The sequence below is a fragment of the Typopeltis vanoorti genome, chromosome 16 (genome assembly GCF_054136105.1).
Source record: "Typopeltis vanoorti isolate ZY-2024b chromosome 16, IOZ_Tvanoo_1.0, whole genome shotgun sequence".
Taxonomy (NCBI): domain Eukaryota; kingdom Metazoa; phylum Arthropoda; class Arachnida; order Uropygi; family Thelyphonidae; genus Typopeltis; species Typopeltis vanoorti.
This window is the reverse complement of record NC_143564.1, coordinates 113,324,772-113,344,370: the sequence shown is the minus strand read 5'-3', so window position 1 is coordinate 113,344,370 and position 19,599 is coordinate 113,324,772. Positions and strand designations below refer to the sequence as shown.

General features: G+C 35.1%; 1 protein-coding gene across 1 annotated transcript in view; it reads left to right on the top strand.

Annotated features, from left to right (window-relative positions):
* Positions 1-19,599, top strand: part of ATP8A (ATPase phospholipid transporting 8A1) — a 1,088,708-nt gene that overhangs the window by 457,756 nt on the left and 611,353 nt on the right. The window contains exon 18 of the mRNA XM_090406292.1: positions 6,565-6,614. Coding sequence (XP_090262418.1) covers positions 6,565-6,614 — 50 coding nt within the window. The remainder of the gene's footprint in view (positions 1-6,564; positions 6,615-19,599) is intronic.

The following is a 19,599-nucleotide window of genomic DNA, read 5'->3' as shown; positions in this document are numbered from 1 at the left end:
GTCCCTCAAGGATCAGTCCTTGGTTCATCGTTATTCAATTTCTACATTAATGACATTGGGAAGGATTTGAGATGTGACATGGGTAGCCTGTGACACACAGGCTGCCCATGATTTGGGTTTTTTTGCTGATGATGCAAAGATAGGTATGATAATCATTTGCTGATTTGCTGATGATGCAAAGATAGGTATGATAATCAAGAGTGTTGCTGATATGCAGTACTTGCAGAATGATGAATAGGCTGAAATGGTGGGCATGTGAAAATGGATGTCAGTTCAATGTTAATAAATGTAAGGTCATGCATTTAGGTGGAATTAGATATCCAGTGTTACGTTATATTGGTGGAATTATGCTAGAAGAAACTGGTCAGGATAGGAATCTTGAAGTTTTAGTAGACAAGAAGGTGAAGTTCAAGGGTCATATAGCAAAAATTGTAAATACAACTTAAAAAATAATGGCAATGCTGAAAAGAACCTTAACATGTAAAGATAAGGATGTTATTTTGCCTCTTTACAAGGCCTTGATAAGACCTCACTTGGAGTTTTGCTCACAGGTCTACATAAAAAAAAAATAAAAAAAAATGCTTTTACCTATTTTGGTCAACTTTCAGAAAGCATTTGACAGTATAGATCAGAAAGTGGCATGGGCTGCACTACAATCTTATGGAGTGGACAAGAACCTGATATGTCTATTGCAAAACATCAATGATGGTGCATAGGCTGCTGTGAGAAATTGTGGAGAAATAGGAAGATAGCTCTGGACAACAAGAGACACAATTTTGGGGATACTAGGGGAATCCTAGTATCCCCAAGCATTTTCATAATGCATTGGAAAGGAAAGTGGATGTCATAAGGGTAATTTCCAGAAAGAGATATTGGTTGATAATCAATAGTGATGAAGCAAAAACAATAATATGCCAAGAGAAAAGGATGAAAAAGCAAATAAAAGTAATGGAGAAGAGCTGAAATAGGTTAGGAACTTCACCTACCTGAGGAGTAATGTGGTGCACAATTTAGACTATTAAAAGAAAAAAAAAAGGATAAGATCTTGGATAGCAAAAGTAAACCTGCAAGCAGTGGACAAGATAGGAAATAGTAAATTAATGAAAGTTTCTACAAAGTTCAGACTACTAGAAATGGGCATATTCACAAGCACTCTATGGTTGTGAGACATCGTTGATGGTCGAAGACTGTAAGATGGATATTGGCTTTTGAAAGAACAGGTTTAAGAAAGATTCTACAAATTGGAATGCGAAAGGTAACAAATGAACTGTATAGTAAAGTAAAGTGCAAAGAGAATCTAATTCAGAAAATAATTAGAAGGAAACTAGAACTTTTTTGGACATATCTGCAGAATGAATAACAATAGAAAGACCTTAATACTTGGTACAGTGGATGGCATAAATAGAAGAGGGTGGCCAAGACAAGAATGGGTAGATGGTGTGGAGAGTTTGCAGGATTTGAGTCACCTGGAAATGGACAGAGAGAAATAGATCACAAAACAAACATCAGACACCAATGGACATTGGACCCATAGGCAATGATGATGATGTAGAATCCTGCTGTTAAACACTATTTGTATGATTAAATGAACATAAATTTCTAAATATATAGTTTTAAATGGTCAGTACAGGTAATCCTCGTATAACGCGGTTTCGATATAACACGGTCTACAAATTGTAGTAACCCTTGTTCAATGCGGTACTTATATAATGCAGTTTTGACCAAAACATAGTCTGGAAATTGTAGTATCTTTATCTTTTCATATATTTTTCACCGCGTGACTTAAAAATCAAATTTTATTTTCGTTAAATTTGTGTCTGCTCGTATCACACAGGTAGTGTGATAAGTAGCGAATTTATATTAGGGGAAACACCCTTTAGCATGCATGTACATCAATTGTTATATCGTATAAAGTGTTTATTGTTGAAAATTGTCTTTGTTTTCTGCCATGAAAGCGCATTAAAAATCATAAGTGTGTTATCTCAAGCTGAGCACTTTATTTTCTGGTGAGTTACATACATAATTAATATGTAATGCTCTTTTTATGTAAAAAAATATTTTTATAGTAATGGCCGCAAATTGCATTGAAACGGGAAAAAAATGAATATCGAAAAGAAAATTCGTCTTGAAGAAAAAAAATTAAAATCATGGATTGGTTGAAAATGGAGAAAACCAGTTGCTGTAAGGACTTTGAATCAATGAAATCCGAGAAAGTGTTTATTGCTGGGTAAATGGTAAGTGCAAAGCCCATTGCTCATGTATGCAATTTTCTAAGAGAAAAATGTAGAAATCTCTAATGATTTGGAAAGAAGATGCACTCAAAAGAAAATTCCTTTGGATGGAAATCTTATTAAACAAAAAAACTTCCAACGTTTATAAACATTTATAATGCAGACCAGGTGTTCAGTGCTGGTGAATCTGGGTTATATTGGAAAAAAATGCCAAAACACACCTATATTTTGAAAAATGAAAGATCAGCTCCTGGATTCAAAGTTTCCGATGACAGAATTATTCTACTGTTTTGTAGTAATTAGCATCAGGTGATTACATGACAAAACTAATGTTTATTAACCAATCCTCAAATCCTTGTGCTATGAAAGATTAAAATAGGCACTTATTTTTATTTTGCCTAAAATATCATTTATGCATTGTGTGCAATGAAGCTTAATTACAATTTTTAATTTTTATAATTTTATACTATGTATTTGTATCATAGTTTATGTTTTCTTAACTTACATGAATTACCTGAATTAAAGAAAAAAAGATTTTTGTTGGATGTGTCAATGTTGTTTATATAATTAAAAAAAAAAAAAAAAACGATTCCGTAACATAACCATACTTTTTGTATGTGATCTGAGTCTTGCATAATGCGATTTATATAACGGCATTTCTATGGAACCTAACATCCGCGTTATACGAGGGTTACCTATAATTTATTATTCCGATAATCAGATTTCAATCACACCTCTCACTCCCTGAATGATAACAAGAGCAAGCATGAATTTCAAGACCAGCATTCGCCCCTGACTGTGTTATAGAATTATTCAACTTCTTCATCTTTATAATTACTGGTTGATGCATGTGCATATTTGTATTATTTTAATGGGTTTCTTTTCTGATGTTTGAACTAGGGTAACTTTTTTTTTTTTTTTTTTGCTATGCTCTTGTTCATAAAGAAATCTACTCCTCTCTGCTTGGCATCATCTGGTCCTTTCCAGTCAAGTACATTTCCTGATTTAGTGCTATGCATTCTTCTGATTTTTCTTTCATTTCACTTAGTCCTAATATATCCATTATTTATTTCATATTCTAATTCCTCTACCTTTTCATCTGGTTTGTAGTGATCATGAAATTAGTTTTCTTGCACTTTCTTTTATTATTTTGCTTAGGAGTAACATATCCCATTCTGATAGCTCTGTTTCACTACTAAACTAGGTTCTCTGCAGATTGTAAGACCCAGCAATGTGGATGCTATGGGCATGTAACATATTTGTGGTTTTCATTGAGTGTGCGTGGGGGGGGGGGTCTCATTACAACAAATTAGCTTGGGAGAGGATTGGCAATAACCGATCTAACTAGAGTTGTAGAATCCCATAATTAATTTTATCACCCCTGCTGTCCAAAAGGATAGGTAACCTGCCTTTATTTCTACCTGACCTACACTACTCTGTAAGTGACCAAGTAAGCTCTATAAGCAGCTATTTTCACCCCAAGAAGTATCAGACTTTTGGGAAGTTGCTCCTCTAGAGTACCACCATGCCTAGTTGAAACTAAATAGTTAACCAATGTATAATTACTCTAATTGTCACCAAATAAAAGTATCTTAAATACTGCATAGACACAGACAAGACCACTTGGATACCGCATACTGTATCTATGCAGTATGGTGTTGAAGGGGTGGGGTGGGGGTAACTTTTCAACTACATAGGAATAGTTTCACTCCAGACTTTGGACAGAAGAGAAGTAGTGAAAAAAATCTGCACATTCCCATGAATTAAAAAAAAAAAAATCTATGTTTTACAAGAAAAGGATTGCATTTGATGATCTCCATCATAATATCAACATATCTGAGATATGCTACAATGTAAAAAAAAAGTGTATTTCTGATCATAACAATCATTAATGAATAAAAGAAAATTTGTTTTATAAAACTAGTGAAATATAAATATTAAAAATAAACAAATAGATATAACCAATATAACATTCTGCAGGATGATTTGTTCACTTAGTTTTGAATTTAAAGTGCACAAATTCACATTTATGCACTCAAAAATCATATTTCATGGCATTCCTAGATGAATTTCTTATCAACGTTATTAGTTCGACAGATATCCCATCATAAATGCTGACATGCATGTCTAGAGATTAGAGGATGACATGTAATTCGTTCTTCTCCATAGAAACTTATTCAATACATGTAATATCACAACTATAAATATTGAGTGAGGCCAATCTCTTTGCATTTTTAGAAATGTTTTGCAGAGAGAGAGAGAGAGAGAGAGAGAGACAGAGTGCCATTTATTTTGTTATCTAACCTTTATCATTTCTTTCTTTTATTTGCTTCTTTTTTTTATAATAATGTAAGCTTTTGGTTTGAATAAAAATGGACTAAACTGCTTTTCCATAGTACTTCTGTATATATATCTAAGTGATGATCAGGAAATTATTGTCAAAGATAAAAATTATAATCAAAGAGAAAAATAATATTTGAGGAAAATGAGATACCGGTATATATTTGCCAACCTAGTCGGCTGAATGGTTGGCATACCACTCTCCAACTAAACAGGCTGAAGATTCGAATCCAGCATAGGTATGGTTTCTTTGTGATTGTCTTTAGGTGGGAGATGAATTTCATCACCTATAGTGAGACCACTGCCCTTCATATTGGAGGCCTGAAGTGGTTTGAAAATGTTCCATGTTTGGTGTCTAGACCAAAGGTTTCCAGACTATCAATTATATATATATATATATATATATATCATAACTTCTATTCACTCGGCTTGTAGACAATTTAAAAAATAATTATACTGGCTAAAAACACCAAGAAAGGTATGATAAAAACTTTAAAACACGACTAGTTTCGTCAGAAATGAGTAGTCCATGTTTTTTAACTTGTTATTTTAAGTAAAGTAACCCTACATGGTTGGGGGGGGGGGGAATTCTATTAACAGATTAATGGTACTGCTATGGGTTCCCCCCTCTCTCCCGTTAATGGGTTCCCCCCGTTATCAAATTTTTACTTGGAACACTTTGAAAACAAAGTACTTACCACAGCTGCATACAAGCCACAAATGTGGTTACGCTATGTAGATGATGTGTTTGCTAGCTGGCCCCATGGACAAGACACTTTGGATGCTTTTGTCACCTACCTAAACAGCCAACACCCCAAAATTCACTTCACAGTAGAAAAAGAATCAAATCACTGTTTACCATTTCTAGACACATTAGTCACCCGCATTTCAGATGGTTCACTATCTTTTTCTATTTACAGAAACCCTACACACACACACACACAGGAAGATACCTACATAAACAATCACATCATCATCCAGTCCAACAGTACAGCATTTTAAAAACACTTACACACAGAGCCAGAGCCATTTGTTCTAACGATACAGCTCTGACCACTGAACTCCAATACCTGCGCCATACGTTCTTAGCCAACGGCTACAATCCCTACAAAATAGATAAAATACTACATAGGCCCATTACTCTGCCTTCCCCTAATACACAAGAATACAACATGACCATTTCTATTCCCTATATCAGAGGTACATCGGAAAAGATAGCCAAAGTATTGTTGAAACATGGCCATCGCACCACTTTCAAACCTCATGTCAAGCTGGCAACTCTGATCCGCTCGCCTAAGGATAAACTTCACCCTTTAGCACACCCAGGGTGTATGAAGTTCCGTGTGACTGTGATTTGGCCTATTATGGACAAACAGGAAGATCAGTGAACATCCACCTGGAAGAACATGAAAGATACATTCGCTACTATTACTATGGCAAGTTGGGACTGGCAGACCACGCTTTGGACACTCTTTCACACAGGATTAGATGGAGGAAAACGAATGTGCCATTTGGGAGTCGTTATAGATCTGAAAGATTATTTTTTGAGTCAGCAATGGCTTTGAAGAATTCTCCCAACCTTAACAAATATGGTTGCATTAATTTGCCAAAAATTTGGGAGACGGTTATCCTAAGAAAAACTCCTGGATAACTTGCTTTTTTTTTTTTTTTTTTTATTAGAGGGTGCCAAAAATAGGACTTTAGATCTTTTGTCTTTTGCAATTATATTGTTTCACTCACTCACTGTCGTGTTTACATGTGTGTTGTGCTCTGATGATGCTGAGTTGAAAATCAGTGAAATATAAGCGTTAATAAAACATCTTTGTTGTTAAAAGTGTTTGTGGTGTTGTTAATACCGTGAAAAATAAGTCATGAATTATATATTTCATTGCTTAATTCATGGTTTTCCTTGTTATTTTTGTTTATTATTTATTGATATATTTTATTAAATTCTTATGCTGATTGTTTTATATTCCATTTATGTTTTTTGTAGTTTGGTCAAGAGGAGAGATATGATATTTTGAATGTCCTAGAATTCACGAGGTAAGATGAGTGAAATAAGTGAGTAATCTATGATTTCTTATCTTTTTAATGCCAAGTAAACATTCATTATTTTCAAAACTGCTTCTGAAAAGTAGTGAACTTTCACATTCATTCCAGGAAAGTGCACACTACTTTGCTATAAACCAGATAGCTGTATATATTTTATATTCATCATTGTTGAATTCCTGATATATCACCCTCAGGGATGATATTATAAGAGTACTACATGAAACGTTTACATCATTACTAACTTTTTATCAACAATTTTCCTCCAAATTACTTTATCTGTCAGGACTACAACATTGCAGATCTTATATTTCTATTTTCTAAGGAACTTATATCAATTCACCTACATGACAGTCTTTCCACTATCTTCTTCCTGCTATCCTGGAAATAAATAGCTGTTTTGCTAACCAGTGCTGTCCCATTCTCTTTAAGTGACCATAAAACCTTAAATTATCTCTGCTCACACATATTCCTGAATCCTAACAATGTCAATTCCCTCCTAATATCCTCATTTTTAATATGGTTATGTGATTGATGCTTCCTGTTCACTTCTCTCCTCTTTCTCAGAATTCATAACTGTGACCCACTGTCCTTGATCAAGTGTTTTATTTCTAACCCAAGTCTCAGATCAGTAAAGTAAAATTGGACTACAGCTAGTTTAGTGCTTTGGCTAATTTCTCTCTTATTCCATATAAATTTATTTAGTTGTCTTCATACCACCCCTCCACGTGGGGCACTTGTTCGTGGTGGAGGGGACCTCCTAGTGATGGTACTGGCCCTTTTCATTCTTTTTCTTTGCTTTTCTTCCCATATTTTTTGCTCTACTTCTCCCGAGTCTTTTTCACTATCCTTTTTCCAGACCACCATCACTGGGAACCAACACCCTGCCACCGTGTTTGCCATGCGGTGCAACCTGTGGACCCGTCTTGCCAAAGCAGGATCCCCTTTTCCAGATGGAAAAGGGGATCCTGCACTACTTTGCCCCCTGCTTCGGCAAGACCACTGGTCCTGGATGGCCCAGCCAGGATCATTCGGCTAGTACCCTTGCAGGCAAGCCCACTGTTATGTCACTGTCAGGACAATGTCAGGTGAGAGACTTACTGCAACGGTGTTACAGTAAGTCTCTCACCACATGGTCCGGGGTCGGGATCCCAGACCTGCTACAGTGCTGGTATAGCGTCCAGGGTAGCCCTGCCGTTCCACTCCTGAGTGCAGTCTTTGCTTGCCAGGTAGTGGGCGTCCATACGTGGCTCCGTGGTGGGTGGGGAGCTCTGGTGGTGAATTAAAAATTCCTTAAATATGAATTCTTCATCCTCAAATGTTTCAGGGATCCTAACAAAGTCCCAACCAAGTACTGATAATATAGACACAGCATATGGAAACAGAAGTAAGAAACAAAAGATATCAGATACTAACATAAATGTACCAACCTTTTTAATCATTCATGCAACAGGTGAAAAACCAATTGGAAAAATGTCACCCTTCTTATTCCCAAAAGGTTTAGAAGGACTGGCAGGACCTCCCAAAACTGTCAAGAAATTGCGTTCTGGTGATATCCTATTGGAAACAATGTGCAAACAACATTCTAAGAAACTACTGAGAGCAACGACAATGGGTGGAATACAAATTGCAGTAACACCTCACAGAACACTCAATTCCAGTAGAGGAGTAATATCAGAATGGGATCTCCTTGATGTTCCTGATGAGGAAATATGTTCAGAGCTTAAAGATCAAGGAGTGACAGGTGTGAGGTGCATCCTGATATGCAGGGATGGTTGCCTGGTCTCAACCAAGAATATCATCCTTACTTTTGATACACCTAGGCCTCTGACATCTGTAAAAGCAGGCTACCTCAGTTGTCCTGTTAGAATGTACATCCCTAACCTGCTGAGATGCTTTAAATGTCAAAGATATGGCCATGCCCAAACTGCCTGCCCGATGTGGTAATAAAGAACATGATAATAAATCTTGCTGTGAAAAAAAAGCTAAATGTGTCAACTGTCAGGGAGATCATCCAGCATACTCTCGTGCATGTCAGAAGTGGAAAGATGAAAAAGAGATACAAAAAATTAAAACAGAACAAAACATAACATATCAGGATGCAAAAATAAAGCTAGCCACCATTACACCTGTTCTACGATCCTCTTATGCTGAAAAAGTAACAATTAAAAAAGTGCCAACAGCAACTCAAACATGTATGTCTATTCCACCATTTGATAATTTCACCATATCTAAACTTTACGATCACAAGTGCTTCTCTGTTGAGCACATTAATCACAAGACCTATGGCCTTACTCCAGAGACTATCCAGCACGAGAGTATGCTGGAGATCATCCAGCATACTCTCGTGCATGTCAGAAGTGGAAAGATGAAAAAGAGATACAAAAAATTAAAACAGAACAAAACATAACATATCAGGATGCAAAAATAAAGCTAGCCACCATTACACCTGTTCTACGATCCTCTTATGCTGAAAAAGTAACAATTAAAAAAGTGCCAACAGCAACTCAAACATGTATGTCTATTCCACCATTTGATAATTTCACCATATCTAAACTTTACGATCACAAGTGCTTCTCTGTTGAGCGCATTAATCACAAGACCTATGGCCTTACTCCAGAGACAACTTCAAAAATAGTCCCATTCAATGAAAACTCATCTGGCAAAAAAATTATGGTGGAGACTTCACTCAAAGATAAACCACCAGACACTCCCACAGAAAAAATGGATACCTTTTTTTCCATTTCTGTTTCTGTCTACTCACTGAAAGCAAACTAAGCATATCAACTGACCCTAACACATTGGATGTTTTGAACACTCTACCATAGGAAGAGAAGGACACTGGCTGTCCATACTTCCCTAAAACAGTGGATAAATATAAATCTGACAATGGTAAGCCCTCGACCTCTCGAAAACAAAAGACGTCAATAAAATCAAAACAACAGGAAAATTTTTACAATGCAACTGTTGTGGGATCCGCCAGAATATTGACGGCATCAAGATGTTGTTGCAGAAACACAAACCTTTCTGTTTCTGTCTACAGGAAACGTACTTAAGACCCAATGAGGATCATACCTTTAGGAATTTCACTGTTGTACGTAAGGATAGAACTGGAGATGGTCCTGCTCACGGAGGAGTAGCTATCCTAGTGGGCAGTCATACTCCTTTCCATCAGGTACAACTTAATACTTCTCTGGAAGTGGTAGCAATTTGCTTCTCTGTGGGATTCCTTATTAGTATGTTCAATTTATTTACCACCAAATGCTGAGTTAAATGAAATTGATCTTGATAACCTTATCTCGCAACTGCCTAAACCCATACTTTTGATGGGCGACTTTAACAGTCACAACACTCTATGGGGTAGTGCCAACACTAATAGATGGGGTCGAATCACTGAAAAAATTATTGATAATAATAACCTTTCCCTTCTAAATAATAAACTCAATACTTTCTTCCATATGCCTACCCACTCATATTCTGCAATTGACCTTACAATCTGTTCCCCTTCAATTCTTCCGCTGCTCATGTGGGACGTTGAAGAGAACATATATGGAAGTGATCACTTTCCTGTTCTTTGTACAATGTCTTCACAGGAACCATGTTCACCCACACGGATACCTATATGGAAAATGGACCAGGCTGACAGGAACACTTTCTCTCATCTTGCAATATTTGATGCCATCACTCAAACACCTATCAATGAAGCTGTAAAATATATAACAGAATGCATTGTCCAGGCAGCAACAACCTCCATCCCAAAAACATCATCTTGATTTCCAGTCTATCCAAAGCCTTGGTGGAACCCAGAATGTCAGGCAGCCAAAAAAGATCAACATGGAGCATATTTCATAGATACCCCACCACATAAAATTTAATAACTTTCAAGTGTGCTCGAACCAAAGCACGTTTTATAAGACGTCAGAGTCAAAAACAATCATGGATCCAATTTCCTACATCAATTAATCAAATGACCAGTCCAAAAATTGTATGGGATAAAATCCGGAAAATGAAAGGCAGATATAGTACACATAGTTTGTCCACCTTAGACTATAATGGAAGTGTTCTTGCTGATTCCAAAGCTATTGCAGATACTTTGGGAGAAACGTTTGCTAAAATCTCAGCAACAGCTTCATATTCTCCGGAATTTTTAATACTGAAAGAGCAGCAAGAGAAACAAAGGCTTAATTTTTCTACCAACATTCTTCAGCCATATAATCAGCCATTTGTCAAGAAGGAACTAAAAAGAGCTCTCCTACAATCTCACCCTAGTGCAGTAGGACCTTGAAAGCAACTTGAGTTATAGACTATGTATTGTTCAATGTAATGTTGCATTTGCACCATGTAACTGTAGTGTTTTGAACAGCTTTCTCTTGGCACCTTGCCTTCCTTTTCCAGATGTAGAAAACTTAGATACAGAACCTAGTTACATTACCCTGATTTCTCAGCTACGTTTCTTAAAGTGAAAATCTGATCCTCACAATCTCTAATTGTTCTGAACCCTGTTCGTTCTCCAAGTTTCCCTTCCATAATTTTTTTGGCCTTTTCTTAAGTACGCTTATTTCCTTTTTTTGTAGATGGTTACTATGTGAGCTCTACCCCAATCTTCTGGAATTGGATCTTCTGACTATGACCTGAATTCTATAGCATAGCCACTGTAAAACTTCTATACCTTCATATTTTAGCATTTCTTGCTGAATATCATTACTTTAGCTACCTTTTGACATTTCAGGTTTTTTCTACCTTGTGTTGATGATGTACTTCTGATTGCATTCCTCTTGAATGTCTTCTACCACCATACTGTCACTGCTTGTTTCATTTAGCAATCTTTCAAAGTAATTACTTTGAACATCTAGAATATTTTTATTTTCACTTATCATGTCACCTTTATCATCTTTGGTTCCTTTTACAGTACTATTTCCTCCATTTCTAAGCTTTTTCAATCATCTTCAGAATAGTTTACTACCCTCCTGATATTAATCGTTTATATTCTTACCCAAGTATTGCTATGTCTTTTCTTTAGCCACTTTTGCACGTTGATTCACTCTCTTACATTTTTCTCTGTATTATCTCAGTTCACACGTTGACTTAATTGCAATTAATTTTCAATATGCTTTCTTCTTTTCTTTGACAGCTTCTTTAACTTCCTCGTTCCACCACAGAGTCTGATTTTTTTGTTCTTGCAGACATCACCACATACCTGTCTGGTTAAATCAATCAATATTTCTTCAAGTCTGCCTGCAAGTCTCCACGTGTTGGTTCTTGTTTTCATACTTTATGCATTTCAGCTATAATTCATCTGTGATAGCTTTTGATTCATTTTGAAATTTTCTTACACAATTTTCTTTTCAATATGGTATTAAACTTTACCTTCTGAAAGCTAAATGTTGATCACTTGCTATTTGAAATTTTTTTGCATACTCTTGTGAGGACCAATGGGAAGATATCACTGTCCACAATAACATAGTAGGACTTAATGTGTATTTTTTCCATGCAAGTTTGTGCACATCTCTATGTTGAAAAATTGCACTGGTAAGTCCTAAACAGAAATAATGTCCTCAAAAGAAATCCAACAGGTATTTATCTTTATTATTAGCTTTTCTCTTTTCTAAAAGTTTTCCAAAACATTTACTCTGTTTATGTTCAAAGAAGGACTAACATTTCCTTTTTCTTTGAGTCATCTGTCTTCTCTAATGCCTTGAAAAATTCTTCTTCTTCCTTACTAGAATCTTCTGTGGGACCATAAGCACAAATAAGTCTCATTATCCAGTTGATCATTCCAAACTTTATCAACATGTTCTACTTGATATTGCCTTCCATTCAAGAAGATTATGTTTGTGTTTAATAATACAGCTACTCCTTCCTTCCCCCCCACATCAGTATTGCTTGAATATAACATCTTGTGTTTATTATCTAAAAGAATTTCACCTGTTCCTTGTCTTCTTTGTGTCAGTAATGCCTTCTAGATGAAACTGATAATTCTTAGAATTTTTCTTACAGTTTCACTTCTTTTCCATTGATACTTATTTATGTTGATGATGCCAATTTTGAATTCTGTTGATGATAATTTGGAGTTTGTTCCAGTAGCTGGCTTCATGACTTTACTATTTACCCTGGTTCCATGACAAAAACAGATGGCACCCTGTTTTTGTCATGGAATTCCATCAATGCAATACCATCATTTTGTATTTTGTTTTATACCATTAAGAATAGGGTTCAGTCATCCATATCCCAAATTTCCAGCTCATCCTCATTCATTTCAATTTTGATGTGGATTCCTGTTAACTGCATACACCGTGAGAATTAGACATGGCTCAGCTGATTTTCAATATTCCTTTAAAAGCTATTTTCCATGTGTGAACTCTGTATTATATAACTGATCTGAAGTAATTGCATGCCACAAAAAAAAAAATAAATAAATAAAATAAATAAATAAATGCATATCTTTTCCACATCCCACGTGCCATTTTTGATTGAAATTATGACTGGATTAGTGCATGTGGAGATTTGGGATATAGCCTCATCTCTCTCTCTCTCTCTGATCTCCTCATGTCTGAGGGCTCTTGACCTCCCTGATGATGCTTCACCATTTCTTTCTCTCCTGTGCCTCTCTTATTGCTTGTTCTAGTTTAAATTCAGTGATTCTTGATATTTGGTCAATCCATCTGTTGGGGGGTTTCCTCTTTTTCTTTTCCCACACAGTTTACCTTGGATGATTACTTTTTCTAGGCAGTTGCCTTCCCTTCTACATATGTGTCTCCAAAATATTGCAGTATTCTCTTTTAGATTATGTTTATCAGTCTTGTGTGGATATTCAGTTCTTCTAGAATACTTTTGTTTGTTCTTTTTTCTGTCCAAAACACTTTTGACAATCTTCTCCAGCACCAGAGCTCGAATGCCCCAATTCTTCTTCTGTCATAGTCCAAGACTCAGAAGCATAGAGAAAGATTGAAAAAAAAATAAATAAGGTTTCTACAAGCTTAATTTTTGTCTTTTTAGAGATGTGCCTGTCTTTCCAGATCTTGGTTAAATCAGTCATTGCTTTTTTAGCTAGTGCTATTCTTCTTATCTCTTTTTTACATCCATCTTTTTTTGTTATCATCACTCCAAGGTAGTTGAAATGGTCGACAATTTCAATTCCTTCTACATCTATCTCTTCTGCGTTGTTTAAAATCATTATTTTCTTTTTATCCTAATTTATCCTTAAACCATGGCTTAGGTTTTCCCATTCTAATTGATTCAGGATAGATTTTAATTCCTGTTTGCTTGTTGCTATTATCACTATGTCATCTGCATATTGTAGGTTAGTGATTGTTCGCCACCTAATTTAATACCTCCATTCCACTTTTCTAGAGATCTTTTCATTATAGTTTCGCTGTAAAGGTTGAATAGTAATGGTGAGAGTATGCATCCTTGTCTTGATCATTTTTCAAATTGGAATGCAGGGGACAGTGAGTTTTCAATTCTTACTGTTGCTTGATTTCCTTGATATAAGTTCTTTATGAGGGTTATGAGATGGTTTGGTATTCCTGATTCTTGCATGATATCCCATAAGATATCTCACCTCATGCAGTCAAAAGCCTTGGAGTAATCTATAAAGCATAGATAAAGGCTTAAGTTGAATTCCCTTGCTTTTTCAATTATTTGTCTGATGCTAGATATATGATCTCTAGTCCTTCAACCTTTTTTGAATCCTGCTTTTTCTTCTGGGATCTGATGGTCTATAAAACTTTGTAATCTCTCCTTAATAATGTGTAGTAAAATCTTGCTGGTATGTGAGATAAGGGCAATGGTGCAGTAGTTTTCACAATTGTTGTGATTACCTTTTTTGTAGATTGGGATAATGGTGGAATTGGTCCAGTCATTCGGCCATCTTCCAGATTTTGTTGCATAAATCATGTATCCAGTTGACTGCATTCTCTCCAAGGTTTTTCAACATTTCAGCTGGTATTGAATCAGGACCTGGGGCTTTGTTTTTCCTTAATTTTTTGATTGCTTGTTCCACTTCACTTATGAGGATCTCCGGTTCTGTTTCCATGTTTTCCATAGCTCCTTCGTCTTCTTGTTGAATAGCTGGATCCTTGTAAAGCTTGGTGAAATACACTTTCCATCTTCTGACTATGTCATTAGTGTCATTTAAGATCTTGCTGTTTTCCTCTGCAATTATATTAAGTTTGGTTTGAATTTTTACTTAATCATTTTACTTAATTTTACTAAACTAAGTTAATCATTCATAAAAAAGCAAAGCTTTCCAAATAAAAGAAATTGCCCTCTCTTATAATAGGAACCCATTCCAGTGGCATTGAATAGGGATATAGTGAACAAGTGCAGAGAGGTGGTGGGACTTTTCAATAAGTGTTTTTGAAGAAGTTCCCTCCTTAATGTACTGTGCATCCATGATCTTTGAGATTTTAAACATCATTTTGAAATAGGAGTATGATTTTCAGTTCTTTGAATAATATAAATTAGCTTCTCAAAAGCTATTGAATTACACAAGGTACCTCTATGGCTTGCTTAGAAGAGCAGCATGTGTCATCTGATCGGGAAGACATAGATTATCATCCTAGCAAGGTTTAAGAAATGCTTCTAGGCCTTTTCACTCTTGCTGAGCTAGTTAGTCTCAACGAAATGCAGGGATTTTCTCCTGTTATAGCTCAACTGCCTGATGAATAGATTTGTAGGCCTTGATTCTTGGCTTGAGTTTACTTCACACATACAGGAGGGAACAAATTAAACTGAACACTTTTTTTAAAATTCACTTTTTAAAGAAAAATTTTAATTTTGCAAGAAAATAAGTAGAAAAATTAAACTTCAGCTATAACTAATAATTTATATGTGCTCCTCTGTTCCTAATAAGTTTTTTAATTTGCTTAGTCATGGACTCGACCAACATAGAACACATTTTTATATCCTCATCTCGAAACCATACTTTTATAATGGATTGTATTAAGTTATCCTTTGTATCACAATTTAATTTTCCAAGTCTCTTTCATTATAACCCACAAATTTTCTATTGGGTTAATGTCAAGAGAGTTAATGTCCACTGAAGCAATTGGATGTTGTGATTTTTGAGGAATTGTTTCACTTTTTTTGAAGTATGGAGCAAGATCCTGTTGAAGATGAGTTCTTTGTCTTTCTGGATCAGTGGGACCACTCTTTTCTCCAATATTTTTATGTATTTGTCACTATTCATCATATCATCAACAGGCACAAGTGATCCTGGACTGTCATTGTAGCTGCTAATTTGCAAACATATACTCATTCACCTTGAACAAAGCAATGGCTCTCTCATCTGAGAAGATGACGTTCTTCCACTTCCAAACAGTCTGATCTTTGTACACTTTTGGCCACTGGCGCCTCTTTTTCTTCATAGCCTTCGTGACTTACTGCATTTTTTGGTGAACCTCTTGAATAATACCAGCAAACATGGCATAATTCATAATCCTACTGGAACACATCTCTGCCAATATAAATTTAGTTTAATCCTTTATCCAAGTGTAAGCAAACAAAGTTTGCTCTTGAAGTATCTTCAAACTTCCAACATCTCTGCCATTTGGAAGGAGTTACCATGAATTGGTATGCTTGATGGATAACTACTTTGTCGCATTTGTAGTTTAGTAAAGTCTACAAGTATCAGGACTCCAAGAGATTATTTGGAAAACCACCCTGTATCACAATGCTGCCACCTTCTGCCTGACCATGACATTCAATTGATTCCTTTCTCCAGCGTTTTGCCTAACTCTCCACCTGCCATCCATGTGCAATGCTGGAAATGAGTCATAAAAAATGGCAACATTTTTTTCTGAGCTTGAGTGGCCTAGTGATGTGTCTGATTGTAATTTTTGATGGTTAGGCATAAGCATAGGTTATCTTGACATGAAATGTACTTTGAAGACCCATGTGGAGATAGTGATAAATATTGATACCCTATAATCTGACCTTTTTCAAAATCCAGCAGATTATTTCCCCTTTGCCCATATCAATCAACACTTTCGAGTGGGTAGTACATTGCGCACCTCCAATATCACACATACTGGCTTTCATGTGATACCAGTGCCACCTGGTGTCATGGAATTGGCAGTTGTGAAGTAACAGGAGTGGTCCTAATATTTTGACTGGAAAGTGTATCTTTTACAGTATTTAAGAAAAAATAAATATTATTCAAGAGACCACATGAATAGTTTACTATGGTGAATTTCATTTGGCATAATATTTCACCTATGAAGCTTTAAAAGGTTACATTTATTTATTTATTTATATATATATATTTTTAATTAAGTTATTTTATAGTTTTTTTTCTTTCTTTTTTTTATAGCAAGTAGGTTTATTATATAATGAGAATTGACTATATATATGCAGATACCTACAGGCATGAAATGAAGGTGTACAATATTAATGTTGTTAATCATTGTTCATGCAAATTAAACATGCTTCAAATTCACTCTCACATAATTTTAATTTTTACTGTAGATAATTAGTAAATAGAATAGCTTGGCAGAGAGACTACAGATTTCCAGTTATCAGTACGATGTAAACAAGCACTCTCAAGCATGCTGACACTCTACCAAATCATATCAGGAGCAATTTCATACAAGGAATTGCTCCTGATATGGAAAAATATAAGTAATTTTTAAGAAGATGACAGTGTAGATGATATACTAATTAAAATAGTTTATTTAATACTTCCAGTAGTTTGTCACAATCTCATGCATGTTATATCTTTGTGCATATATCTATCTGCTTTGTTTACAGATGATAGGTCTAAAGTTCAAAATTGCACCACTTGGTGGACTTGACTTGGCTCTCTTGACTGTTGAGGGCTGAAGGTATGAGTTGTTAGCATTTCCCAGATTTGAGGCAGTTTTATGCATTCAAATTTATTGAGGCATCAATTTTTTTTAAAGCACAGCCAAATTCCAATTATAGTCTTATATTTGCTGTGATAAAGTAAGTTGTAATTTTCTACAGTGGCCTCTGTCCGGTTCCATGAAAATTCATTGAAAAACAGTTAATTGAAAGACAATTCATCAAATGACAATTTGTCGAAAATGCAGTCATTGAAAAAAAACAATTCATCAAAAATTTTAACTAAAATTTCATTAAATTGCATCCAGCCAAAGCGGAATTGCTAATATCATTTTGAAACTTTTTTTTCAGAAATTTTATGATAAAAGTGATCTATTTAGAACAAAAACTGAACCGTGCAGACAGCTTCTTGTACCAACAACTTCTACTAATTCCGATAAGTCAGAGAGTTATTTTAATACAGTATATAATTTGGACATGTTATTTCTTTGTTGCCCGGAATATTGCTGAACTGAAAACTGGAACAGTTTGACATTTTCTTGTAAAAGTTTCATATAGCGAATCTGAGTAAAATTCATCCCATAATAATTGCTGTATTGAAGTTGCATATTACTACTAATATCGGCAATAATAATGAAGCTTGTGTAGTTCAGTCGGTATAAACAAAGCCGTTTAGTTAGAAAGACCTGCATAGTTGGAATCCCATGAACGATGCACATAATTTTTATCAGTCCTGTTCAGCTGAAGGTAAGTTTGCAGGCATAATATGGAGATGGCTGGGCTTTTCCTGTCGGAAACAAGAAAATCAGTCCCATGAACAGACATGAAACTGTTATCGGACAAGAAAGACTATAAGAAACCATATTGTTCTATAATTATTCCCTATTGAAGTAGCATTGCTATCTCACTCTGTACAGTTCAGTTTTTGTTCTAAATGGATCACTTTTCTCATAACATTTTTGAAAATTTAAATTTAAAATTTTTGAAGAATTGTTTTTTCAAAGAATTGCATTTTCGATGAATTGTCTTTAGATAATTGTTTTTTCAATGAACTCTCCGGATACCCTTTGTCCAGCATATCATGTCATATTCAAGGCATGCCTGGAAGTCCTGAGCTCCCCTTAGCAGTTGTATTGGAATTAGTCATTGCTCTGAGATTCAGATGCTCACTGTTGTTGGGTTTGTCTTTCATCCAATATTATATTTGCTAGCTGTTGGTTGACCCACATTCAAACATAAAGAATATTATTATTATACTGCGCCACTCTATGTTTGAATTCACACAATTATTGTGAAGGAATTGAGCATCAAATAGCACAACAACAATGTGAACTTACTGTAGGCTGAAAATTTCTTACTTATATATAGGGTTTCCCCGCAAGATTCATATTTTAATGAGCAGTACAATGAAACTGAAATTAGGCAAGCACAAGAATCAAGTCAAACAAGATATTTAATTCTCTTACAAAATTATTCTTACATAAGAAACAAGAACTCTATTAAGATCAGTACAATTAGAATATAATTTATGCATTCTATAAAGTATTTAGATTCTACTCAGCTCAGTGTATCAATTACTGCTAGAACTTATAAGGCTTTTACAATTCTCATCTGTTAGGATTTCAACCTAGTTTCACTTTAAACAATATCAATATTCAGCAAAAGACTTAAAAATTAATTCTTTTTAGTCTCACAGAATAATCATAGACTTCAATTTTTATCAAACACTTAACTGGGATTATCAGTATTTATCAGAGGATTAAAATAGTTCTTAAAAGGCTCAGTCTTGAATTTACATATACATATCGAGATAACACATTCAAACACAAACTAATTCTTCAATGAAGTTTCTCACATTTTACAAGGAAATGTTTTATAATATCACTCATTCAGGCTTGACTAGCTGGCTCCAGCATCACGAAATTTGACCAACTTCTCCGGACACAAGTAACACTATTACACGTTAGTTATAGAATAGATATTCTTACCAGTATGATCATCATAGCTTGCACATTATGGAAAACTCTTACAACACTTCTAGGAACTAGATAATCTTCCACTATAGGCAACACAAAACGTATGGTATTCCTGAGTTCAATAACTTATTTGTTAAGACTAGAAAATGTATTTTCTTACTCTTAATAACTTGTTTCACAATAAATCTCGATCATATTAT